We start from the raw sequence: 27920 nt of genomic DNA, 5'->3' as shown, positions 1-27920 counted from the left end.
AAAGTCATGCTCCCAAGAAACTATTTTAAGCTGTAACTCACTCCATGAATCTAGCCTAGCTTCTTCCTCTGCACCACTTCTATTTATGATACTTATATGATCACCAGTACTGTAGCATGGAAAAAAACTCACACAACTTAAATTATTTATTTTCACAATACTTAAGTATGGCAGAGCACCCTGCTATTCCCATTTTACAGATAGGAACGTGTAATGAAGGAAAACTTCACCACAAAATATTCTAGTTGAAAAACTATTTTCAAAGTATTTTCTCAGTATTCTTACTGAGTATTCTTACAGTATTCCTGAAACTCTCCTTTTGCCTGTTAACTTTAGTATTTGATTAAGTATCTCTCTGGTCTAGAGCCTAATCCTAAGAAGTTATAGTACATAGACAGCTACTCCCCACAGAGTTTTCTGGCTAAGGTATGCAGTTGTCAATGTTTCAGAGACTGCGTTTATTGTAACGACAGGCCTTTCAGAGAAGGATGTGTGAAAATATATTAATAATCACAGAATGATTACAAAATGCACGTAAGGAGACAAAATGAGACTGTGGTCGTACTGGCAAAATGAAGTCTACACAGTGACTCGGACTTCTACACACCCGTTCAGATCCCTCCTCCCCCTCTGCACAGGCAGAGGAGAGAATTACGCACAAAACAGCCAAGGCAAAACACAACTGCCACCAAGCGTGCGAGATAACTCTCATCCCAATTTTAACAGATTCAGTATTGTATGCTTTCTTCCCTGGTGATATTTCACAGTGTTATCAAATACAATTCCTTAAAAATACATTCCTTGCAGTAAATAGTTTAGAAAGAACATTATGCATTTTGGAAAAGCCTACTCAAGCGAATGTCCATCCTCTCCAACAAGAAGCACAAAGACACAGCTCAGACTCTGGGGCATTTCAAAGCATTAGCCTTTAAACCAACCAACCACCTATGTGTCAAATGGGCAGGCAGCTCCATTAGTTAACCCGTTTCTAAGAAATAGCTTAAGATTCTCCCCTGAAAAATGCTCTGCATTTGCATTTCCTACTGGATGAAATACTATTTCCAAAAAGCATTTGACCCTTCAGAGGACACAGCTCCTTCCAGGGTCCTGCTCCCCTTACACAGCTCCTTTGAGAGCGACCGCCTCTCACACCAGCTTTTATTCTTCAGTTAATTCCTATCAACACCGTTCACAGCTTTTTTCAGTGTAATACGCACCCTCCAAAGTCCAAATCAAAGCGAGGTGGCGATGGTTTTCGTACCAAATGCTCCCATCTGTGCTTTCAGCTCTTAAAGGTAGTCTCAATATACTTAAACATCTAGCTGGAGACCAATTTTCCTCAGGCTTTTATTTTACGTTCATAGTAAATGTGATGCTGTTTCTTAAACACCACGAGTTGTCTCAGTCATTGCCTGTATATCTAAATATTGTTCACCAGCCATCGAGGTTACGCTGCTCCTGGAGCACCAGCCTGTGGTGCTGCTTCCCGGAGGCGAGCACGCAGGTGTGCTCCGTCAGGTAAGGACACGGAGCAGTTACACACCGCCTTTTTATTCTAAAATGCTGTACAAGCATTAACTAATCTGCCCGGCGCCCTGCGAGAGAGGCAAGTATTACACTCTTCTATTTTACAGATGAAGAAACAGACAGTTTAAGTGATTTGCCCCGGGCCACACAGCACGTCAGCAGAGAGCTGGGATTATGGTGATGCTCCGTCCCCGTGTCCCCAGCCGGTCTCTGCCGGGGCTCCCGGTCGGATGAAGGAGGGACCTTCCCGCAGACAGGCCCTCGGCGAAGAAGGGGGCTCCTGGAAAAGGGTCCGTGCACGTAACTGCAGGGGAAGCTCAGGGTTTTGCGTATTAAACTCGCCACTGTGCATCCTCAAAGCCTCCAAAATCATTCACTGCATTTTAAAATGTACGGGATCCAGCGAAAAACAATTCACTTCACAAACTACAGGGTTTTTTTATCCAGAGACCCCCAGAAAAATAGAGAGGCTCCATAGTCTCCTCCTCTTACTACCCTGTGGTTTAAGCTTCTTAGAGCCTTTTAAGACGGATTGAACCAGAGGCTGTTGTCCAACTTTGTCACATCCAATAATCTGAGAAAAGTCTGACATGGCTTTCAGGTGAACCCGGGTAGTTCCTATTTACATGTCTCAGCTAAACCACTTGGAAAGACAGTTCAGCGCCACAGACAAGCCAGAGGCTCTAGGACCATTTTCTAGGACCATTTTCCAGGACAGCCAAAGGGAAAAGGTATTTCAATCAGAAATCAGGATACGAAGATTTCCTCTGCGCAGCAGCCTGTGAATATTTACGGGCAGCAAGATTTCTTTATATTTAGATCATTCTTTCCCAACTCCCCTATTCGTCTGAAAGGACTCGACTGGATTTCCCTACCCTACGATGAGCCATTTTTAAGCAGCAGCCCTCTGCCTGCCACATACACACGGGTAGAGGAAAAAAATAATTGGGGAACACATCTCATAGTGTTGAAAAGAAGTCCACTGAAGCCAGATTTTACAAGACATGACAACGTACTAATGCCAAACTGACACAAATTCTCATCTATGCGTTTTGGCTTTAATGGGTTAATTAGCTTGGCTGGATACAAATTTTAATTATCTGAGTTTGACATTAATGTCCTTGGAGTGTTGTCTATAAGGATTTGGGGAATCATAGACATTATTTTAGTTACTTCTGGAAACTGTGTGTTACACTGGGATTTAAATAGTAAGAACAGACAAGAATAGTGAGAACAGGTTGATCTATTTTGAAAAGTCAGATTTTCTGAAACAGGACAAACCGAGACAAAGCCTGGTCTACCTTGCTAAGTTCAGTTTCTCTTCAAGGGAGCCTCGTGCATATAACGTTGACGAGAAAGACTGGAAAGTAAGGAAATAACCTCCCTTGAGGACGGGTGACTGGACAGAAATTTTAGACTAAGTATTTCATAGAATTCTGTATGTAATTGAGATTTAGAGTTAAAATCTCTTCATTGTCTTTTCTCAAGTAGAAGGTAACCAGCCCAAAGATGGCTATATATACACAGAGTGTTACTACAAGCCAGGGAACAACCACCTACCTCAAATACCGACAGCGGCTCCGTTCCTCTAGAGTGAGAACCGAGAACGTGCACCCGAAGGCAGCAGCTCAGCGGTTCTCAGTCCCCACCGTGGAAACGCTGGGCTGCTGCCACACCATTTCAGGTGCAGAAGGGAAGTTACACGTGGGAACCACAGAAACAGCATTTTGCATGCAAAATCCTTCATTGGCAATTTCTAGCACAATTACGACTGATCCCTGAACAAAACAAGAATACCTACCCACACGGGCTGCTAATGGAGTATGTTAGTATTACTGAGGCTGGAGGTAAAGTACCACGCAATCTAATGCACATACTCCACTTCTGAATTCTTTGTGGAGATGGAAGGTATTTCCTTGCAAGTACCGCACTACGGTACAATTACAAGTACTATTAATGGGTTGAGTTATGGCATGCTATTTTAAGTGCTTTACTTATTTTCGTGCTTATAAGGGTCTGCATAAATAGACCAATGATCTGAGGATTTTTAATTGTATTTCAATAAATATATATTTAATCTGCAACAAAATATTTTTTAGCCGATAATTATCCAACAGACTATGACAGGTTACTCAAAACAAGTAAGATCTACAGTTCTGCAGAAAGTAGAATCTACTAAGAGCTTTTCAGAACACTCTTCTCTTTTATTCTATTCTTTTCATCTTTCTAGAGATGCATTTGATTTAAGATTCAAAAGAGAATCCTGATTGCTTTTTGTGTATATGGATTTAAGCTCTCTTTGTGCTTGCAACAACATAAATAAATTCATTCTTTACAACAGCAACTGCACTAGGTCTTTAAAACGCAATGCAACCCTTTGTGCAGTAGCTCTCCACCTTGTAAAGACAACCTTCATTCTGATTTCCACGTTTCCTTGGTGTCAAAACCAAAGTAATTTGGATTTTCTTCTGTAAAAATCTGTATAGGTAATTTGGCTTTAGGAACACTAAGTAAATGCAATGCATTTCTCTTTTAGGTTCACACACCTATGTAATTGCTAGAATTATTTGAATACATTTAAATTCCTCCTAAATGAAGGAAGGTGGCATTCAGACAACTCCTCTGTTCCCTAGTAAGAATTACAAAAGGCAGGGGCTTCTTTGAATCACAATATCTAACATACAGAAAGGAGTCCATTCTCCTTACTTCCTTCCACTGTGTTCTGGTTAAAATACCCAGGCTGTGGTCCTGGGAGGAACCAAACACCTCCTGGGAACTGCAGAGCAAATTTAGAGCACTTAGCACTCCACCGAATCAGCTCCTAACTTAACAAGGATAAGGAAGGGACTGATGGAGGTTATCAAACTGAAACGTGATAATCGCAAAAAATGGTAAAAAAAAAAAAGTTCAAAAGCACAGTGAAAGACAATTCTCCAGCATGCAGAAAAACAGCAGATTTTTTTTTTAATAAGGAAAAGCAACAGATAGATTTCTTTGTAACATTGCCTGCATTTTTTATTCTTTTCCCACCAAAAAGTGAGTAGGCAAGTTTGTGTTACATTCTTTAGAATATAAAAGAAGTTATTTTCACCCTTGGATGAAAAATTAAAACCTCTAAAGGCCCACTCATTCACAGATGGGAAATGGAAAGCCTTCCTATCATATATTTTGGAGACAATATCCTTTTTCCTGGAAATGCTGATAAGGGACAAATTCAAACTGGTCCTGATTCGCCCGGATCATCTTATTTATTAAAAACAATGGTATCTTTTAAACCCTGTATACTAAGCTATCGGTCAATTTTGATTGACACAAATATTTGTATTAAGGGTTACATACCGCAATTTACAATTGGGTACTATCACAATACTGTATGTTAATGTAATCAGTATTTTCATTTCATGAATTCATTTGCAGCATGACACTGCAAGGGTATTCTTACATATACTGAAGACACAATTGCTAAGTAGTTCAACAATTCTCCTTTAAGTGGGATTTTTTTTTATCTGATAAATTTTTAACACAATAAAACCACTCCTAGTTCTATGTGCATGTTTTAATTTCCCACCTTTTAAAGTGTTTAGACACTTGGAATACCTAGCATACTGAACTAATCCACAAATATTTACAAGAAAAATCTATTTAATTTCTTTCTATAGTAACTACCACAGGGACTATTGTAATGAAAAATTTCCCATCTTAAAGAATTAATGCGATTACTGATATAGAGAAAAAAAGTAATTTATATCATCACAAACACGTAAAAGATATAATCCCATATTCACAAAAAGAATCTTTATTCCCTCTTTGAATTCTCAGACAATACAGTCTTGCCTTGAGGAGAACAGAAATATTATGAAGTACCTTAAGCAAGATAATTGTAAGAGAAAAAACTACAATTGCATTATTGTTGTGCTAAACTGTGACATACTTAAAAAGCTAATTTCTTTTATTATAATGGAATTTGGTGTGCATATCCTTTAATCTACTTCACTGTTTCTTCGCAGTTTTACACACAAACATATGTGTACCGTGTTTCCCATTATCTGTACTACCTGGTTTAACAAACTGCAACAAATTTAAAACAATTAAAAATATACTTGGCAATTCCGTGAACTTCACTAGATTACTTTAACAGTTTTGGAATTAACTAAACATCTAGGACGTCACAAAAATGTGCAGCAAATGAAGGATCTACTGCAACTCAAATATTATTCAAGAAGACGTGATCAATATTTTATGAAAAAGTAACATTTGACATGAGTGACTGTCCCAAATTTCCCCAAATACATTTCAACCAATCACAATGCTGAACAGTTTGCATCTAAATCAAAAGCTAAGCAAACAAAAATGTATCCCCAAAATAGGGCTGTCTACAGGTATGTCAGTTAAAGTGCATTTACTTTTAAAATTCAGAACAGCCACTCTTCAATTATTCCTTCCGATTAAATAAATTTTAACCAAGAAATTAATCTGCTGTGGCTGGGCGTTACTCTATTCCACAGAAGCAAACATTTTTTTCACTCGTTCTCCTTTAAAAAGCAAATTCAACAAAACCAGTAAGACAAAAATGATGACCTAATTAGTACTAAGTAATACTTAAAGCTTTTATATATAGTACACTGTCATGGCTACCCCTAACTTCCAAGGCTTTATCCTCACTGATACTGTTTGATTTATCTGGCACTATCACTGCGTAAGTGCACGGATTCCTATTGTCCGTTCTCGTCTGCATCCAACACAGACAGAAGGAATCAAACTGTAAAGACAATTTTCGGTGAACCTTGATGAAATGAACTGTTAGGGCAACGGGGGTGCTCCCAAAGGCAAACAGGGTCACCCCTGGGGACCAGAGAGGGGTCTTCAATGGGCAGACCCATGTCAAAGGCAATAAAGCTCCCCAGAACCAGCAAGAAACAACACTCAGAAGTGAGTGACGTACAGGAATCTCTTCCCGAAGAGCCAGTCCCACTAGAAAACTTAAACCCTGACCGGATGCTCTCCCGTTCCTCGCCACCCAGGAGACTGGGACGCAAGATGCGTCCATGCGTCCATGAAAATGTGTCTCCTATTTTTTGCCTTGTAACTCTTGATTTCTGTTAAAGCACCGAATTATTAGTGCTATACTAATTAAGTTCATTGCAGTTATCTGAACAGATCTGACCAGCTAGTTATGAAAAAATACCCATCTAAATTAAATAGAGTAATATTGGATAAAAAAAATGTAGGTCACTGAAGAAACAAGCCATCAACAAACATTGCCAGCGTTCTGTTCAGCAAGCAATTCCAGCATGAGCCTTTCTTTGCCCTGTGCAGACCCCAATTCCTATATATCAAAGCCTTTAAGCACACACTGGCCTTAAACATGTGCTTAAAAAAGCTTTGCCGTGTTAGGACCTTCCGACTGGCACACAGGACATCGGGGACTGCTTGTGACGTAATCCCCTGCAGTAAGCATGCCCTCTTTTCCAGTGTGGCTGACCTACTCACAGAACTTCTGTCCAAAACAAAAAGATTATGGACTGAAAATCAAATCACGTTGTGTCAGTGTAACAATAATGCCCAATGTACATCACCCTCTAAACTACAAAGCCCCTCTGCTCACAGAATGCCAGTGAAATCCCAAGTCAGATCTATGAAGATAACTACAGTGCAATACACAAAAAAGACTTTAAACTAACACTTGTGAAACATCAGTCTTTCACATTTGTGCCACAAGTGGCCAATTGATATTATATTCCAATGGCCTACACGTCTTTCACGTACGTAACTTTTTTTCTAATTAGAATAAACAAATAAAATCTCCAAATTGCCCTCATTTAGTGTGAAAATGGTTGAAAGAGTTTAAGTCAGTTGTATTTTTTAAAGGACAAAAGTGTATCTATAAAAGAAATATATTTTTTTCAGAATCATATGTACAAACGTGGGGTTTATAGTCCAAAACTGAAAATAGTCCTTTAAATAAAAAGTTTTTAGTTAATATCAGTGTTTTGGAGCCTCCCACTGGCAGCCATCACACAGCTGAAGTGAACGATCAGCTGAATGGAGGGTTTATATCCAGGCATCAATGACTACTTTGCTTTAAAAGAAATGACTATTTCTGGGTTCATATTTTAAATGCAATTTAAAAGATCATAAAGGAAAGAATCCAGCATTTACTGTGTGTCTCCCAGCAGACTACTTAATGTTCAAACATCTACTATGCAAAGGTCAAATGATTTCACTGAATGAATGGTGACAAAAAAATTCTGCAGCACTGAAAAAAATATCAGACGATCAAGGAAAAAGATACGGGCCTGAGAACTCGCAAGAGTCACAATAAATAACGTAGATTCAGTTCAGTAAGAAAGAAAATTGCAAAGTTGTGTCAGGAGAACCAGATTAAGAAAGATAATAGGTAAAATACAAATTACATACTTTTGGTAATGTTCTTCATAAAGGAATATTTTAAAGTAATACAGCAAATGAGTTTCTATAAAAAAAAACCCTTTTCTTACACAAATATTGCTTGCACAGAATTGAAAAAAAAAAACTTATTCAGATGGGGAACCTATGAGGTATTCTGCTGCAGGCAGCAACATGGATAGCTGAATTTATAAACAAAAATCCAGTGTAAATAGTTGTGTTTGTGGTAACATACACAGGGTAAAGCCACAGTGAGCACTCACTCAGGAATGAGACAGATTATAGGTAAAACCAGTGAGAAAAAAACTTACTCCAACGCTTATCTGAAGCAAACAGCAAAGGCTAATAGGTACCAATTTATTTTCCGTTTTATTGTGCTTTTCCTTCCTTGACATTTATATCAAATATTTTAGGCTCTCATTCTTTCTAACATAAAGAGGTTCCAAAGTGCGCCATGGTCACCACTTGCTGGTGGTCCTGGCTCTTCAAAGCCAAGGTCCCACCAAGTAAAAAGAGCTGGGAACAAAACCAGGACTTGGCTGCGTGCCTCTGTGATCCGCTGCTATGTAAGACAAATCTGGTGGTCACCAACGGCACTTGATTTGGGGAGATCCAGTGGATCTCTCCACACCAATGGATAGGAACGTCGAGGGAAGAGGCAGATACACGGCGGAGCAGCAAGCAAGAAAAAACCCAACGAGCAGGAGTAAAGCATGTGTAGAGGGAGAAGAAAGCTGGAAAATGATACAGACAAAGGGAAAAAAACCAAACAAAGCATATGACAAGGCAGAAAAGAAATGAGAGACGAGACAAAGGAACAGAATATAGGGAATAAAAGCAAAAGTAGAATGGGATGTCCACTTTCTGGAAGAGAATACAGCATTTCTCACGTTACAGAAAGGTGAAAGGGGGGTTTAGTTTTCTTTGGTTTGGTTTTTATTTTTTTATTGTTATGTGTAATAAACAAATGAACAAACTTTGACTGATCTTGTATTCTAACTTCTAATGCCAATACCTGAATTTTGGTAAGTTAAGGTGATGTATAATTTAAAAAAAAAAAAAAAAAGTGCTGGCTAGATGTTTAAAAAAATTAGACATATCCAATCAAATACCAAGTAAAGATGGAAAACAACGTGCTAAATTGAATGAGACTTGTTAGCAAGCTCACAAAAAAAAAGGATAATGTAGATGCTACTAATTTCATATATTAATACAAAGATATACAATTTGACTATTCAATTATGGTCAGAAACATACATACGTTTTTTTCTGTGCTCAACCAGCGCAACAGCCTGCTTTGCTGAGCATTTGGAAAACCAGTTGTCCCCAAGCAGAACTGTAACCTCATTGGTGTGGACAAGTCTTCCTGGCATGAAGGCAAGAGGACCAAAAGGTACCTGTCAAAGGCACAGAAGAAACAGATTAAAATCACTAGTGAAAATAAAACCTAGATGGTAATCCAGGTCTTAGTTTTATGTAAAAAAGTTAAACACAAAGTTAAAGAAATAAAAATTCTGCATCAGTTATTTAATGACTAACCCTTCATAAATATTCAAATGACCAGATCCATTTGAATTCACTATTGTACTTACAAAATCAGAAAAGTGGTATTTAACCTGAAAACTTGTTTTGTGACATAAAACTATAGCATAGCTGAATGCTCACATGGAAAACAAATTCATTTAATCCTAACACGTAAGCCTTAATAATAAAAATATTATCATTTAGGTGAGTTACATATTTGTTATACACAGGCTGCATTCATTTTCTAATAAGAGCAAGTTTAGCTTTGCCAGAATATTTAAAATACTCAAATAGTTATGGTCTGAAGGCAAAGATGAGTTGCTTTTCTCAGTATCTGTATTGCTAAAAGTACCTAGAAACCTGCGTGCCAGTTTGTGGGGCGACCAGCGGGCTCGCAGACCATGCTTGCTCCCACTTTGTGGTTTTTGGCTGGGGAGGAGCTCTGGCCACCCTCCCTTCTCCCCTCCTGCCCCAGCCCCTGCATTTACCCTCACACCTACCACCGCCTGCCTGCCTCTGGGCTTCAATCGCAAAGAAATTAGGAAACCCAAAACCAAATGAAAGTTCAAATGGAGGTGGCAAAAAGCTAAGAACCACAGCCAGCTCAAGTTTTCTCTCGAAAGAGAGAGGATTCTGTTTCCTTGGATGCGGTTCTGTTGATCAGAGTGGATCTGTTTCCTTGGAATGCGACCTTCCCTAGCTTCAGCATCCAGGAGGGAACCAATGCTTGAAACAGTTCTGCCGTAGGCAGGATCCTGACATTAAGACTATGCAGAACGTGCTTTTCCTACACACGTACCCTTCCTGACTTGGTTTTCAAGTAGCAGACTGCACCATTTGCCTGTTCACTCTTCCCCCAAAACGATGAAAGCAAAATCGAAAACATATGAAAATATTTGGCTAACAGGATAGGAACTATTTATATACATTTAAAATAACAGATGTGAGCTGACATTGCTGCTTTAACGAAGAATAACCCCCATCTAGCTTTTTTTTAAAAACAGGGTTGATTCTATGCTTCGAAACAACGTGATCTTTTTGCTTTACAGCATGTACACATGCCACACATGTACACGGGGTAAAGGGACTACACACATAAAATCCAGTGCTGAATCATTACCACGGGAAAGGCAAATGCTCTCTTTACCCTCATGGTGAGCGTACTCCAACGCCGTCTTACTAACAACTCAACTCTACATGCTGAGCCAGGCGGACAAGGAAAAAAGCAGTCAGGCACTTTGTGCTGAAAGTAGCCATTCATTTATTTACAGTACAACTTCCTTCCCTTCAAAGATACATCTCGAATTGGACCCGAGAAGGTGGGAGGCAACAAAAAGAGAGAGAAAAGCCAATTTGGTCAAAATTCTGGTGAGCGCACACCAAGAGGGTGAAGTTTACCGTGGGAGCTGCGCAGTTGTTAGGGAAGATTCAAAGCACCAGAAAAGATCGCTATGTCAATGTGAGGATCGGTGAAACAAAAATTAGCAGCACCTTTTTGTGTAAAAATCAATGTTCTAGGGTTTATTTCCATGAATCAGGAAATACTACAGCCACTTTCTTCTCAGGAAATGACTAAGTACCGTAATTCAGTCATAATTATAGTTTTCTATACAATAGATTTACATATCAAACATGTCAGGTTTTGTGTTAGCATTTATGTCATCAGTTCTCAGTTGTCAGTAACGTTGTAATTTATAACGGATTTCAAAGAAAAGAGAAAGAAACAAAAGCAAAGGTTTAACTATTATCATAATAAATGTAACATTACGAAGTACTATGCCGCAACCTGAATAACACCTCACCGCTGATGCTGATACCTCCATTACTATAAATTTTAGCCCATTTTCCTGTGTACAGCATACATACCATGATATCGTAGGACAGTTTATCAGGCAATGTACTGAGCCGTTCCTGAAGAGCCTCATAATCGCTCTCCACCTTCTTCCTGTTGACAAATTCAAGTTGATTCAATTTCACATCTAAAGTAAAGAGCTAATGTTTTTCTGCTAGTAATTCAACAACACACAAAAAAATACAGAAAAATAAACTGGTTTACTCTTAAATACATACAGTTGATAGATGAATAACTTATTTATAAAAGACTTGGGATGGCAAACACAACAGCTACATTATTTTAGAATAACATGTATTAAAATAGGGATATTATTATTTTAGATTGTGCACATCTCTTTCTGAATTCGAATTTTTTATTGTCCAAAGAATCAGTTCTTTCACTAGGATTTGGCATATCTCACTCCATGTTCAAGTTCAACAGTTATACCACCATCAATATTTACAAAAACAACTGAAAATCCAGTTTATATTTTATAAGAGGCAAATTCTTCAAAGTATCGCTTGTAATAAAGAATTCATGACCTTGGTTTGAGCTGACATAAATGGGCAAAATTTTAATTAATTCTGATTTTTACGTGAACTTCGTGTTCCTACTGAGAGTCAATATTCCTGAAAAATGGGTTGACCACCAGGACTGTGTCGCATCTTCAACCCCTGACAAGGCGCAACACAGGTGAGGAACATCCCTTCTCCTGCTTCTCTGTCCAAAACATAAATAAGGCTCATGCGACATGTTGCTACCCGAGACAGAAATGACTTGGTGAACTTAGACAAACTATTCCCATGGTAGACACCTGGCTCTTCAGCAGACTTTGCAAGATAATGCATTTCAATTGCGATAGGGATTTTCCCTTGCGTGCAAAACAAGCAACTACATTCCCTTTTAAAAAGTCTTCTTTTGTGAAGACATTCTTAAATGCTTAAATTTGTCTGGGAAAAGTCTTTTAATGGCCTATCGCCACTCTAAAGACGGTCAGAAATCAGCTCCTGCATGAAGTAGCTGGCATATAAACGTCAGGTTTGATTATATTGTTTACTTGTACTTCAAAACAGTAAACACATATATGGTAGTAAATTCTGCGATAAAAGGCAAGTGAAAGCATGGAGCAGCGCACTTAACAACGCTGACCCAAGATGCAAATTACAGGTTTTCTGAGGATGATTCAGGAAAGCAATCTATAAATGTGCTGAAAAATGAATGTCATAGTTGATAACACAACTCTCAAAACATTATCATTGATTTTCTTAAGATTCATAAGCACAGTGAAATCTTCTTCAGCATTCGTTATGAAAAATTATCTGATACTCCTATGTTTTGACTCATTTGCTTCCAGAGTTGAACTTTGCTGTAATCGCCCTACTTTATACCTCGAGTACTTCATATTTTAAGTTGCTGAACTGGTCTTGAAAAAGAGTTTAGGTTTTTATGCCACTTGGACATTAAAACCGTATTCCATATAACTGATTTACAAAAGATGCTTGATGCTGCTTTGGTGTGAGAGCAGATTTCTCCCAGGCATTTTAGGCAAGTTTTTCTGTCCATTGCCCACACCAGAGTGAAAATATAACTCACTTCCTTCAAAGAGGAAGGCCAAACTCGTGAATCTTAACAGAACCTGCTGCCATGTTTTGGGGGGGAAGCAATATAACAACAACTTGGTGTCAACAATAACAATTTGTCACTTAATGATATTTACAGAATCCAGCCTTTGCCTCGCAGAGATCTGTATTTGAGAAATGGACACCGATGCACTCCAACTCCTCGCTGAAAAACAAACGGGCTCCCCAAGCCGAGGGCCTGGCCCATGTCTCAAACACAAGGAGAAGACTCCGTGGGAAGAGAATGGTATGAAAATCCCCCCACTCGCAGCAGGATTAAACGTTCCCATCATTTCATGGCTGAAAGTCACCCAACATTCTTCATTAATCTGAAAAGAAGATACTGCCTTTAAGGTCTGACTGCTGCCCGTTACTGAATAATCTGATTAGGGTACAGCAGAAATCACTTGCTACAAAAGCTATTTCGCATTACAGAGCAAAGTCTGTTTCTTTTTTTCCATGGGACCACTGCCCTTTGCTGATCCACCATGGGAATCTCGTAAAGTGTGGCCACAGCCTGAACTGGACCATCAAGATAAAGAAAATTAAAATCAATCCTTTTAATTAATTGCCCTGAAACAGCGTTACTTAAGGAAGGAAGCTGACCTCCCTCGTCGCTATGGCAGATGGCGAGATGAGGTGCGGGGTGTGCCGGCGCTACGCTGGCTCCCCACACCCAACGAAGAACCAAAGGGAACGGGGAGGATGAACGTTGGGACTCCAGCTACGAACACGTCCCCAGAAGGGGAAAAGCACGTCTAGATGTTTAATCCCACACCAGACCCATTACTGCATTCATGGCTTTAGAAATATACTTCAAGAAGTGTACTAAAAAATGAAAAAGAAAATAATTTAATGGAAACATACTGAAGCTGAGCATTTTAAAATCCTATTGTTATTCACCCAATTCTATTTAACATTCTTCTGTGTCACTGACTACTTAAAAAGGTCTTATATGAACAAATTACTCAGCTGAAACAAGAGCACTCGGCTCTTGCACAATCAAGATCTAAATAAGGGTACTAAATTTTAAAGAATTTTTTATAAAGTAAAGATTGTATGGATGCTGTATAAACTGCTGTTCTACATAAAATCCACCAGTACGTTACGTTTCCCTATTGACATTCTGCGCCCAAAACCCTGACGTTCATGGGGCCATGACCAGGGTTTGCTTAAAAGCAAGGACACGAGCAACTCCTCCTTCCACAGCCAACCCTCCCACCCCACTCCACAAACTCAGCCATTTTTATACGAGGAAATAAATGTCCCAACTTCACAAACTTTTAAAAATCTGTTTGAATTTTAAGGTTTTGTGTCAACTAGTTTATTTCTGAAAAATACTGTCTCTTAGTGAAATACCCATGCAGAGTATGGGTATTCACACAGAACCAAACAGGTAGGGACACTGCAAAGCTCCTGAGAAAATACGTGTGCTGGGAATACCCTGCCTGACTTCACCATAGCAGCACCAGTAGCACTTCAATAATATTTCCCTTATTGAAAATTAATGCAGTCTCTGAATTTTAAACATAAATGAAACATATTAGTTTTAGATTATTTTTGCGAGCCAATAGTCAGAATTTAATGTGGTGATGTGTATAGATTGCCTTGATTTTCTTCCCCTTATCCAGTGCTTGCAGCCTATGTGCATTTAAACTAAAAACATTTGATACACACTAAATATAAATTATTTGCTTGGAGATCTTTCAGGCATGAAGAAAAAGCCTCTTAAAATAAATTCAAAATATTATATGCTTGATGGTGTATAACCAAAGGTTTAATCTCACCACTAAAGGGGCAGTTGCTGTGATTCTGCAATAACCCTGCAGACAATAATCAAGACAGCTCCTGTTGTTCTCTCAGTAAAATCATGGTAAACACAGCATGGATATATTGTAATTTGATATCGGTAAGATCAACTGTTATATCTCACAGTAACTCATAATATAAGATTTCATTCACCATTAAATGTACATTTTCCTCAGATGCCATACAAAACTATTATTTACTAAGCATGCTTTCTATTAACCATAGATTGCCAACAGAGAAAAAAGTGCCCAGAGATGATTTTTTTACATAACAAACCATTTCTTTCTAAGCGTTCCAAACTAAGCTTTATCACATACTTTACTGGGGGAAAAAAACAGGAAAATACTACTTTCACATTGTTTTAGCACATCTGTATGGGGGAGAGCAGAATTTCCCTACTTGCTCCATAGTTAGAAAGAAAACAAGAATAATCAGTTCTACCCTGGGAGTACTTTTTCCCCAATCAGGCAAATTCAGCATTCATCCCACAAGGTTACGTGGGGAAAAATGATGAATGAGCCGGGTATTTAAAACACAAGTATGAACACTAAGGTTCAGTGTATTTATGATTTAAAGTAATGGTATCAGTGGAAAATACATACATTTTAAAGAGCATATACTGCAATAATTCTGAGCGATCACTAACAATAATCCCCAAAACATGCTAGTAGGATTTGGCTATCGCCAGAATAAAGAGCAGTACTTTACTAAAATACAACTAGGTTACTCATCAGTATTTTAGGCATGTAATCAAACATTTTTCACTTACCAGTGCTGGATTTTTTCTTGGCAGCTAGTGACCACCTGTCATTAAAACAGATAACTACTCATGAAAAAACAAGGCTAAGCACACAGCTGCAATGTCAATGCATCAGAAACTAGAACAGTAGCTTTACAGATTTGGTAGTGTCTCTATATACATTTTTATTTGTCAGTGCAAAGGCATGTGAATGGTAGCTCTTAAGCAGCACACTTTATCACACCCTAATGCAGACTGATAACCACAGAAAAAATTACAGCTTTTCAATTCATATTTTGGTACAATACCTGCTCCATAACTATTAGGTGACAGACGATATAAGATAAGTAGTAGTTTGTGCAATCTGGAGATCTATTTTCAGTGTTACAGGTTTGCAGAATAAGAAAACAACATAAATTATAACCAGACATCAATGTAACTTCCATACTCATTCATTAAAAAACAAAAACAAATGAACCCCATAGCACCAAAAACATTTTTTGCTTTTATCAGTACATCAACCAATGTTTCCACTGGCCATTTTAATCTGGAAAAGCACAAATTAATTTTGTTGTGTTTAAATACAAGGATATTTGACACCATTATGGGCTGCTGGCTTCCCTTCTGTTCTTTCTGGGTCTCAAAAAAAAAAAAGGAAGTTTTAATCTGAATATTTCTTTATGCCACAGGCTTTCCCAAGAGATACAAAATAATTTACAAAATAAAGCACGTTATTAAAATGAAATACTTTTTTTTCTTTTTTAACTGTTTTTTTTAGGCTATGTAGATATAGCAGACAAGATGCTGAAACCTGTGACCTTCTCTGCCATAATTACGTAGAGATTTTGTCTTTCAAAACATATTCTGATCTCTGAATAATGGTTACCAAAAATACAACACAATTTCATTCAATTACATGAAATGCAATGAACCCAAGAGGCAATTAAATATGTCTAGACATCTTCTCAATATAAGCATTTTCTAGATTTTTTTAATTTTTTTTTTTCTTACAAATTTCGTTTTTCCTATAGCCAAAATAATGCTAACATTTGAAAGCAATTAATGAGAAAATTTGCAGAGAAAACAATAACATACATTCAAGTACCACTGAAATCACTGGAGCAGATAATTCTTTCTTTTTTTTTTTTTCAAACAACAGAATGAAAGACAATTTTTTTTTAGTTAGCATATGTGCAGCTATTGCAGAACAGATCTCAGACCCTGCACTTTCTACTCATATACAAGTGAAAAAAAAATGGGACTACTTTGTGAGCTAATAATTCTTTAAACAGAGGAAAGTACTTAAATAAAAATGATCAGCTCTACATTTGTGGTTACGCTATTTCATAATCCATCAGGAAATTCAGCCAGGTGGCTTATCGCACGTAAGTTTAAATTTATCATTTGCTTTAAACTCCTACAAATCAAATGCCTAGCAAGTATTTTCCTTAATGAGAGCTAACTATTTTTAAGGTTAAGAGTAAATATACAGACTTCTACAGGACGTCAACTCAGAAATTTAATTCATACCATTAGGCCCATTTTAAAAGTAAAGTTTCCGTAAAAGGTATAAATGATAGAGCGCGGCCCCGTTTGGTAACGATGCTAACGCACAACGGAGCCCACCACTCACGAGTAGAAGAGCCGGAGCCTATTCTCTCAACATCCTTCATTCTTTCAGATTTGGTAGTGATTGTGAAGTACCCAGCATAATTAGGTACACAAAAATGTTTATGAAATCCTTTAAGAAAGTTCCGGTTTAATTGCCCCATTACAGATGAAGATGGAAAAGGCAGGAAGCTTTCCATCCCCAGTACATGACTTTCCATGCATGAAGTGAGCTAAAAGCACAAAAAGAAAAGCCCTGCAAACCGTAAGAGCAGCATGTTCATTAACCTCTACATGATAATCCTTTCGTAGCTGCATATTAACTAGTTACACATTCATAATCATTTACATTATTTAGAGGACCGTCTATGAAAATTTCCAGGCTATATCCATTAGCTACAATGTTAAAGGTTACAGAAGACAGTCTACTTAATGTTTCCAGGAAGCTTTTTTAATTAGTAAATATGTAAATTGGGCACATATGCTTTTTATGTTTTTTAAAAATAGTCCCTCAGTAAAACAGCATAGGGGCATAAGCTGTTTCCATCACCCTTTATCCCCTTAAAAAAAAAAAAGAAAAATCAATAACACCAATCAATTTTAATTTAATTCTTCTTCTTTGATATAATCTCTCTTGAAGGGATACTAAAGGGTGGAACCAACAACAAACCTTTTCGTTTCAGTGGCCAGCATAAAATGAGACCTTTTACAGAAGTGCTAAAATATACCACCTTAAAAATGTTTCAGGCTGCACTTGTGGAACTGAACTCTATTAAAAAAATAAAGCGAGAATAAATATTGAAAAACAGATGGAGATCAATTATGCATATGTCCTTTATTAGGTCAGTCACACTGTTTGGATAACAACCGGTTTTATCACAGCAAAGAAACAAATAGATAAATACATAAACAAATCTTTGATTCTTTGCCTTTAATCAAACATGGGAAAATCATTAGTCTATCCTCCACGCATAATTTGTATCTAGAGTTACAATTAAAGAATGAAAATTCCTTTCAGGGTAAATAAAACAAATGACCTGTTTGTTTGTTCATTTGAGTTCAATTTGCCTGGACACCTAGTGCCACCAACTATGCATTACTTTTACGACATGGTAGTGGAAGTGGTACCAATAAACTCTGAATTCTCCCCTTTTAGGCATAAAAATGTGTAAGTCTGTGAACGCATGCAGTTATCAATGGCTTATCTGCATACTAAAATATTTATTAAACTACTCTTGCAGCAAACTTAACATTACCTAATCATGGGTCTGGTTATTAAAACAGGATCCACTGTCGGAAAACACATTCCGTAGTCTTAAAGGAAAACAAACGGGCAAATATCTTGTTTCCTTCCTTTCCTCCAACAGCAACTTGTTAAAATGTAATGCTTCTCAAGGCCCTGACGGGACAGAGCCGTCCCTGGGAGCTCTGCGAGCAGCCCCCGGACAGCCCTGGGAGCACACCTGTAACCCAAAGTGCAATTCCTTGTGGGCTGAAAACCAAACCACTGCAGGAGGAGATTGATTACATGTTGGTTCTGCTCTCGCTACTACTACATGGAGCTATTTAAAGGGAAGAGTAGGTTGCTGCTTTTAGGGAACATCTCATTTCCAGGTTTCACAGGTGGAGTCACAGCAGAGCTGAAGGATCAGCTTTAGACTGCGATCACCTCCCAGGTGTCCCCCAGTTCCATCGCGCCAACCTGAACACGGGCAGCTTGCAGGCTAGTGACTCCAAATCACCCCAAACAACTCGTACCGTACAGCCAAAGACTCTGTTAGCTGTCTGAAGGCACAGCATTCCTTTTATCTTCAACACTTTCTCTCTTTCCAGTCTACCTATTTACATTCCACCTTCTCCGGGATCTTCCATCCAAAGAGCTCAAAAACTCTTCCCTGAATTAAAGCATGGAGCACTTTGGAAAAGCACAGCACTGATTCTAAAGGCTCAGTAATGTAACCACTAACACTGGTCAGGAACAGGGCTAGAAACTCTCCTTTCCTGAGGTAGGCCGTCTCCTACCTCAACAACCAGGCACTATGATCACTTACAGCATTTCCTTGAGAATGAGGACGGGTGAGAAGGATGCTGCAGCATGAAGCTGACTCACACCTGTAGGCGCCCATGGGTCTCTAACCCGTTCCTCAATATCCCACCCTTCCTCAGCAGGTCCTCACAAGGGCACCTCTTTCTTCCACCTCATTTTTCCTTACATGTTGCTCTGCACGTGCTCCCATTGCTAACAGCTGAATATAATTCTCTGTGCTGCTTCTGATTACCAAGGTGATACACAAATCGCTCTGCTCTCCTCTCCAGTCCGAGACTATTTTGTTTTACGTAGGTAGTTCTCCCAGGTGGAGTTGCATGCGTGCCAATGCCTCTCTCTACTAAGCAGCTGGGCGCTGCCTACAAAGGTGATGGCTTCAGCACACTGAGGGTAATTCTCTCTCTCTCTCCCCCCTTTCTGAGCAGCAGTAAGGCAAGCTGCCAACTCAGAATTTCATTTGTCTCAGCTCCTGAAAAATTACAAGCAACAGAGCTGGTACTGGTATCACCTGTTGACAGTTTTGGGTACCAATGCTGAACCTGCTGTACCCAAGTCACACAATTATGTTCAAGCCTAAAGAACTGGGAACTGGTATTTTTAATATGAAAGGTAGCTTCAATAAAATTTATTAACATTAAAATGCCCCATCAGATTAGGAAGAGTTCCTAAATGAATGAGAGGCTATTTCCACACTTGTGGGTATGAACATGGAAATATGTGGCGTGGCGCAAAAGCAAAGTTTCTGTTTAAAAATTGCAAGTTAGATACCTAAGAGGCCAAGCAAACGTGTGCTATTTCTATGTGCACACTTGTATATTTTGCTTCAAAACTGTGGCTCGCAATCTGGCTGGTCTTCTGAAATTAGAAGCTGGGGACGCAGATCTAATCCCAGCTCTGATTCTGTTTCTTCTATATGGCCTTGAGCAAATCACAACCTCTCAGTCTACATTTCTTCATCTGCAAAATGGGGATAATAGTATTAACCTACCCACCTCAGAGTGTTTAATGATGATTAATTAATGTGAGAAAAGCACTCTAAAGATGTAAGAGCACTATATAAGTGATAAAGCATTATTTACCACTTGAAAAGTAATCTGAATAAAATCAGATATGCAAGTAATTTGTTTACATGTAGCAATAATATAATTTGTGACTATTTAATCTTGAATTAGTCTCACTTTAAACATCCCTTTCAATCACATTTCCAGTTACTTAGGGAAAATGACAGTATGGAATACTTTTTGTGGAAGCAGAGCAAGTAATGAGGTGGTAATTAAAGTAAGGGTCTAATAAAGTCTAAAACCAATGATTTGCCTTCAGGACACTGTCCCTGCCATTTGGGACTGTGTAAAGAGCTCAGTCTTGACCTTGGTTCTGTTGTTCAGAACCTTCCATGAACTACAGTGGAAGCGTGTGCTGGTTTTCTGAAATGCAGATCCACGTTTGCAAGGCTCATGATAAATCCAAGATAATTTCCACTACTGACCTAATTCAGATGACTCCAACTCGGCAGAGTTTTAACTGCTTAACCTTGTACATTCGAGTATTTACTGCAGTTGATACATGCACATGAGCTGCCTCCGTCTGTAAATGTTTGCAGTATCAAGAGCCACTCTGCCATGCAACTCATGCATGAGATTTCTCTGTCGCACCCCCAAACCCTAAAAGTTTACTGATGAAATAACCAGTTCACAATATGGCTTTACATTACAGAAGAACACTAATGGGTGGTCAAATATTTGATCATCCCTTGGTAACAAGGTTGTAACAAGCCACACGCAAAATAAACATTTAAAATGAATTTTCATTTTTTCCTCTAGGAAACTACACAGTACTTGCCTAAAACACAGCAATCACTGATGGAGAAAGACAGAATTAACATTTGCACAATTGTTTTTCCTAGAGCCCCATTTTCAATCAAAAAATGAAATAAAACTATTAAAAGTTCTTCAGTCTGTTGGCACACTGTATGATCTAATGGAAAAGGAAGAAAGCATTTCTAAGCTCTCATATTCATTTATTAAAGCATATTACTCAAAAACACTACATTTCAACAAATTATTAACATAAATCCCCCTTTGGGTGGAAAGTTTTGCCTTTTGAAGAAACGTGTTTCGGAAGGATACTGAATGAAAAGAGAGACCGAAAGAAATTTGCATCATGGCAAACATTTCTTTCTGAAGGAAAAAATCTTACTTAAAAACATAACCACAATTTTTACCTTTCCCTATAAGAAAACAACTGAAGATCTTCTATTTCTATATTAATTGTGCACACACAACTGTGTCTCTCAGTTTTGCAGAAGTAGGACGTAACGATTTTTAACCAATAAATAAAAACCAAGTTCTGACCAAAAGGATTTTTGAGAGCTTAAAAATTCTACTTGAAATATCCAAGGCTTATAAAGCAGACATAAACCACCTCATCTCTTCTTTGCCAGCTGGAAAATTCTGCCCTCTCAAGACTACTTCATGTTGTGACCGCTCCTGTGGTTACAGGTCACGCAGACAAGTAACTTATAGTTACCTTGCAGTAACTGCTCACGCACAGGTAAACTGTCCCCACTCCGCGGGGACAGCCAGGCAGGCAGTGTCAGCTCACATGAGCCAGCACTCTTCTTCCTCACTTCCACCCACCTGTTCCCAACACCTTTATGCTGTTTTGCTCTTTGTCAGTCCCCTTTGGGAGTCATTCTCAATCCACAACCCCAGCAAAAATCCCAAAGGCAGCAGGACGTTTTCCACTGAGCGAGGGAATTTAATTAGCTCTGAACCAAGTGAACTGGTGCAAGCAAGGAACGAACTGGAGCAGAGTCTCGTCTTTCCCCAACAGCAAGTCAGTGTCCATGTCATATAACTTCATCTTGAGACAGAGCTAAAGAACTCGTAACTTGGTATTTTAGCTAACTTCACGTAAACATATTCATGTGGCTAAGCCATATCCAAGCTAGCTCAGGTACCGAGATAGCAGCAGACAACATAAGCATCGAGCTCCCATGACCTAACTTACCAAACACCTCAAGCAGGTTTTGCAAGCTTTGATGCAGTCTATGGTGCAACAGCTATGTTTCTAGCAATACCTGAGTTAACTAGCTTAAAATTGACATGAGCCGTGGCACCTGCCTCACAGACATACCTTCAGGCTGTGGTTCAACATTCAGATGCAGCCCTGAGTAAACCAGCCATCATCCCTCCCTGTCTCCAGCTACTCTGTTCCACCGACTTATCCTTCCAACCCCGACACAACCTGCTGGCAGACATTTGTGATGCTGTACAATCAGCCTCACGAGGGAACCACACTGGCTGAAAAAATAACCCAGGAAGAAAAAAGAAGCAAAAAAAGTCAACAACAAAGTCCGGCTTTAAGCTGGATCCCAACCCAGGTCACTGAACAGTGTCACAAATGTGCCACCCTAAAATTGTTAATTCTAGAAACAAGCAGTCACAAAAACACCCCCAAGATTAAAAAGCTGATCACCAAATTAAAGTCATCTCCTTCCTGGATAACTCATGTGGTCGTTAATAAATTTTTGAAGAAGTGACTGAGACTTTTGCTCATGCCCCACTGGGAAAAAATGAAGTCTTGGTCCAGTTGCTGCTGCTCTCAAGATGGCAAACTCCGAGCTGGCATATCCATCTGCAAGACCAGAACTTCAGATTAAAACAAAATACAATTTCACAATCTCAAAGGAGGAAAGAAATACATGAGGCAAGGGGTACCCAAGTCAACCTGAGAAGACAGGTTATGAGTATAACTTCTGGAATGAGACCTGCAAAGATGCTAGAGATACTAGAGACAATTCCCAAACAGTACCCTGGTCACTGCACCTACTCACAAAATCTATACACAGCTATAGGAGCAGCACAATTTAGTAACGTTTAAATTTTGTGGATATAACCTCGTCTACACATTTTAGGTACCAACAAGGCAGGACATATACAGACTTGCCCACTCCAGAATAAACGCAACGCTCTTTAAACTCCTTTGTGAATAGTTTGTCTTTAATTACCATTAAAAAAACCTACTTAAGATCTGTTAATTTATTTCACAATTTTTGACGCTATATAAACTAGTGGGGATTTAATTCATACTAATAAGAACACAGACAAATATTGACTATAAAAAATTAAAAGTGATGATCAATTAACACTGGAGGAACAATCAGTATTACATTGAAAGCTTCCAGATAATGACTGAATTAGCCCTTTTACTTGAAAGCAGACATGAGAAAACATTCTTGGAACCCACTATTACAAAAAAGCACTGGAGAGGGTGGAGCAGATGTCATCACAAGTTTCTGAAGAGGTAATTGTCCAGGTATCTTTTAAAAAGAAATATGGCAAATGAAGCTTCAGACAGGGCCTTTTAAAAAGGAGCAAGCCAAACCAAGCTTCAGACGCTCTGTTATCTTTCCTCAAACAGTTATTGTGCAAAATGAAGTCCCACTGCACTGGTGTCTCACACCCAGGCTTTCTCTAGATTCTGTTAACACGGATGTAGGCTGGAAAGTGTGGTATTGTGGGAGACACTGCACTGGAAAGCACGCTGAATCTCACCTACCGAGTCCAGATTTCCAATGGCTCCTGCAGCAGGAGCAGGACTGACCCTACTCGGTCTCACTGCTCTTTTTCAGACTGCAGGAACAGCTTTAAAACTGCCAAGCTGCTCATTTCATAGCACAGATATTACTTGAAAAAGGCTTAGACAGAAGCAGCCAGCCTCAGAAGTAATCCATATAGGAAGAAAATGATTTAAAAGACCCTAAGTTTAGGATTCTGTCATTTGTTTCCCCATAGCCCACGTACAAGTTGTCTAACTGTTAAAAAACTGCAAGTACCCAAGATCTTGAAAACAACTGGAAATTAAAGATCATACAGCTCCACCGTATAAATTCATAAAAATTAAGAATATGTCATAATACACACTAACCAATGAGCTACACTAATAGCTGCACTAAATCTACTTGTGCTTTGTTGTCATGATGAGTGACAGGAGAGTCACTTCCTTGTCCTAATTTTCCTAAATGCAAAACTAAAAATTGTGTTTGTCAGTGCAATGCAAAAAAAAAAAAAAAAAAAAAAAAAATCCTATTGCCAGCTAACACTGGAATCCTTTAGATTCTCCATGCCTGTGTTTGCACTCTACAAACGTCTCTTGGGTCTAATTGGTTCTGTAATGTCTCCCATTACGCATATCTTCATTGCATTGCTCAGAAACTATAGAACGTATCAGCCCACTGTAAATTCACTGTCTATACAAGTCTTACCAAATCATACAGATCTGACTTGTCAAGCCTCCTATCAGTTAGCAATCCCAACCCATTTGACTGTAGGAATAAATGTATATCAAATATTACGTTTAAATGCAGGCTCTACAGCATGAGAATCCACCTATTTAAATATTCATTTTATAATTCCTGTGCTAACTTGCAATAGATTTAACGCAGTATTTTCAGCTAACATATAGTGCTTTTGCAAGTAATCCACGATACATACATTATATTCTTCTTACAGAAATATCCAAAACTTTACGCAGGCACAGTGGTTCCAATGATGGTCTTTATCATGAAAATTACTAGATATTCTTCTATAATTTATCCCCAAGATACACATTCTAAGTCATGTTTTCATACAAAGTGCCTTTAGTGGGAGCACTGAAAATTGCTTTTAACAGTTTGGTCTTACTATCACTACAAATTAACAAGATGAAATCTGTCCAACAGGCAAGCAGTCCTAAACAAGAATTAAAATTACTTTTCACCAGGGGTCCTAGACCTGGAAGCTGCAGCCTCAATCACATTAGAGATAGAAAGTCACGAACATCCTGTTCTTTTAATATTTTTAAACGGGAAGGAAGCCTCAGTTCACGTGCTCTCCAGAGCAGCTCTTTAGCACTTAAAAGCTCAAACTCGTAGCTGAACCAGGGCTGTACAATGGCCTGGATGTTAAAATCATCAACTCCGATTCAAATATTACCTTTAATTCTGCAGCTAGATAACGCTGTATTTCACTATTACACTAAAGGTTGCCTTCAGACTAATGGGAATAAATAGGTTTCTTTATACTTAATCAAGCGTCACAGGGACAACGTAACATCTCAGTAATTAAAAGAAATATATGTGCCTGCTTAAATGCCAGTATATATATAGTGCTGGCTAAATAACTTTACTGTTTGTTACGATGGTCACACTACTAGTTTACCAAAGTACCAGATAACTAATTCTCCGTCATCTTTGTGCCAAGACCAAAACATGAGCCTTCAACTTCAGTAATTCTGTGAGCAAAATACCAATCTCTGATAAGAAGCAGCTGAAATGAAAAGACCTCCTCCATCTTAAAACACAATGTTTTCGTAACTGAAAATACTGTTGTAATCCAATTATATATATTCATTGCATAGAGGGAAAGTCTACTATATCTTCATCATGACACTCCATTGTAACCAAGATATGTAGTTCTTTGTATAATTTCATATTGAAGCTGAAGTGTTCAATTTTTTTTAGCCAATTTGCAGAAATTATGTAAAGTTTCCCTATGATAAAATATAATTTTGGTACATCAGCCTAACGGAGGCTTAATTAATGGTCTCCTGGGCCTCTTTTCCACTGGAGCAGATCTGTTTAAGAAGTCTCTTAAACTTGCTTACAGAGGGGGTCTTTCCATGAAGTGGGAATAATTCTACGTGGTTACGACCGACATCCACTTACACTAATTATTCTTCACCAAATTCTACCACCTTGAAAATTAACTTAAGGAGCCCAAGCAGGCAGGCTGCTATCACCAATTATCGGTGTAACGGGTTACTCTCCATGCAGAATGGGTGACGCGGAGTATTCCAGCAGATCCTCTTACTGTTCATCCACGCCAGTTGGTTACGTGCGTCTTTTCGTAATGACCCAGTGTGCCACCCAAAAGCAGTCACATTTTTGTACGCGGTATTCCAGATGGGGCACGTTTTTTCACACTACAGATGTGACACTCGGTTTTCTTACTCTTAACTAAACCAGCGTGTGACAAAGCAACACATGCTGAAGATAAAGTCCTCCATTATAACTGAGGAGCTCGAATGTGTATCTTAGATGCAGCTTTAAAAAATTTTAATCATATGAGAAAAACGAGCAGAGAAACTGAAAGGAGTGCAGACCTGGCAAAGGTACTTGTGCCGATAAAACTCTGCACATGGCCACGAGTTCCACGGTGACTCCTGGCCTCACACAGAGCCCCGAATCTCACTGATGACACTGGGAGGTCGCCTCGCCTTAGGTCGTGCCTGCGAGCTGCAGTGAGGGCCATCTCCAGTTCCATACCATGGCCACGTGTGGAACCAGCCCCATGAATTCTCAGGGGTCATTTCTGCAGAGGGGTTTGGCTCTTTTGAACCCATTTTTACGGCAAGTCACGAACAATTAATTTTTGAGGCTCTCCAAGCGGGCCCGTGAGGCGGCCCAGTTCGGAGACAGCGTGAAGGGCCCACGTGCAGCCCCCTGTTTAAGGTGCGCGCCTGGCCCTTGCTACTGGCAAAGCCCCGGGGAGGCGCAAAGAGGGGGAGAACGAGTGTTTCGAAGCGAGCTATGCGTAGGCGCTTTACGCTGAGGTAACTGTAACGGTCCCCGGGGCGTGCCGGGGCCTCCCCGGCCAGCCCCGTGCTAACGGGCACGTCGGCCGGGCCGCCGCTGCCAACTGAGCCCAGTGCCCGCCCGGGCCCCTTCTCCCCCGGGAGGCGGCGTCCAAGCGGGGGAGCCCCGGCCCGTTCCCGGGGCTGCTCCGTGTCCGACCCCCCCCACCCCGGGCCTCGGCCACGACCCGCCTCAACCGCCAAACGTGACGTCACCGCCGTCACGTGCCCGCCCGCCGCGCGCAGGCCCCGCCGCGTGCCGCCCCGGGGGCCGCCACCCCTGGGGGGGGGGGTCCCCGCCCCCCGCGACCCCCCTACCCCCCCAGCCCGGGGCGGCCGCCGCCAGTCCCCCCTCGGCCCGGCCCCGCCGCCACGGCCCCCTGCCCGCGCCCCCCGCCTCACGCTGTGGCCCGCCCGGGCGGCCGCGGCCTTTTTACCTTTTCGTGCTCCTGTCGGAGGCGGCCCACCAGCGCCGGGCTGAGCGGCGAAGCGCCGCCGGGGGCCTCCATGCCCGCCGGGCCGGCGGTCTGTGAGGGGCGCGGAGGGGGCGGCGAAGGGGGAAGAAGCGGCCGGGCCGGGCCGATCTCCTCAGCAGGGCGAATGAGTCCTATAGAAATGTTTGTGGAGGGCGAAGCGCCGGCTCCAGAGCCGCATCCACGCTGGGGCCGCCGCCGCCTGGGCCCGGGGCGCCGCTGCCGGGGGAAGCATCTCACACTCGCATTCTGGGCCGCGCCGCCGCCTGGGCCCGGCTGCCGCTGCGCCGGCGGGCCGGGGGTGCGCCGGCTGCTCGGTGCCGGCCGCCGCCTGCCGCCGCCTGCCTGCTGCACTCTGGGTAGCCGGCCCAGCCGGGCGGCCCGCCGAGCCGCGTCGCGCCCGCGGGAGGCAGCCGGCTGCGAGCCGCGGGAGGCGGGCGCTCACACCCCCCGCCCGGCCCGGCGCCCACCGCCACGGCGGCTCCCCCCGCCGCCGGGGGCGGGGGGGCACCGGCCGCCGCCACGGCCTTGTGGGGGGCGATCGGCGGCCTCCCCCGGGGCACGGCCTGTGCTCGGCCCCCCACGCCCCCGCCGGCCGGGTGCCCGCGTCCCGCACTTGCTGGAGCGCAGGCCCGGGGCGCCTGGGCCTGGGGTTTACAGAATCTTAAGCATCATCTGCAAAGTGTTTTGCTGGGCCTACAGTAATCCTAGACAGACATAA

General features: G+C 40.7%; 1 protein-coding gene across 1 annotated transcript in view; it reads right to left on the bottom strand.

Moving 5' to 3' along the window:
• Nucleotides 1–27564, bottom strand: part of URI1 (URI1 prefoldin like chaperone) — a 41986-nt gene extending 14422 nt beyond the window's left edge. Inside the window, exons 1-4 of the mRNA XM_054199274.1 lie at nucleotides 27164–27564; nucleotides 15488–15522; nucleotides 11323–11401; nucleotides 9194–9329 (exon numbers count right to left, since the gene is read on the bottom strand). Of these exons, the coding sequence (XP_054055249.1) occupies nucleotides 9194–9329; nucleotides 11323–11401; nucleotides 15488–15522; nucleotides 27164–27235 (322 nt within the window). The 5' untranslated portion in view covers nucleotides 27236–27564. The remainder of the gene's footprint in view (nucleotides 1–9193; nucleotides 9330–11322; nucleotides 11402–15487; nucleotides 15523–27163) is intronic.
• Nucleotides 27565–27920: the final 356 nt, after the last annotated feature.

Source organism: Rissa tridactyla, chromosome 4 (genome assembly GCF_028500815.1).
Source record: "Rissa tridactyla isolate bRisTri1 chromosome 4, bRisTri1.patW.cur.20221130, whole genome shotgun sequence".
Classification (NCBI taxonomy): Eukaryota; Metazoa; Chordata; class Aves; order Charadriiformes; family Laridae; genus Rissa; species Rissa tridactyla.
Note: the sequence above shows the minus strand (reverse complement) of the source record. Positions and strands in the feature narration are given on the sequence as shown.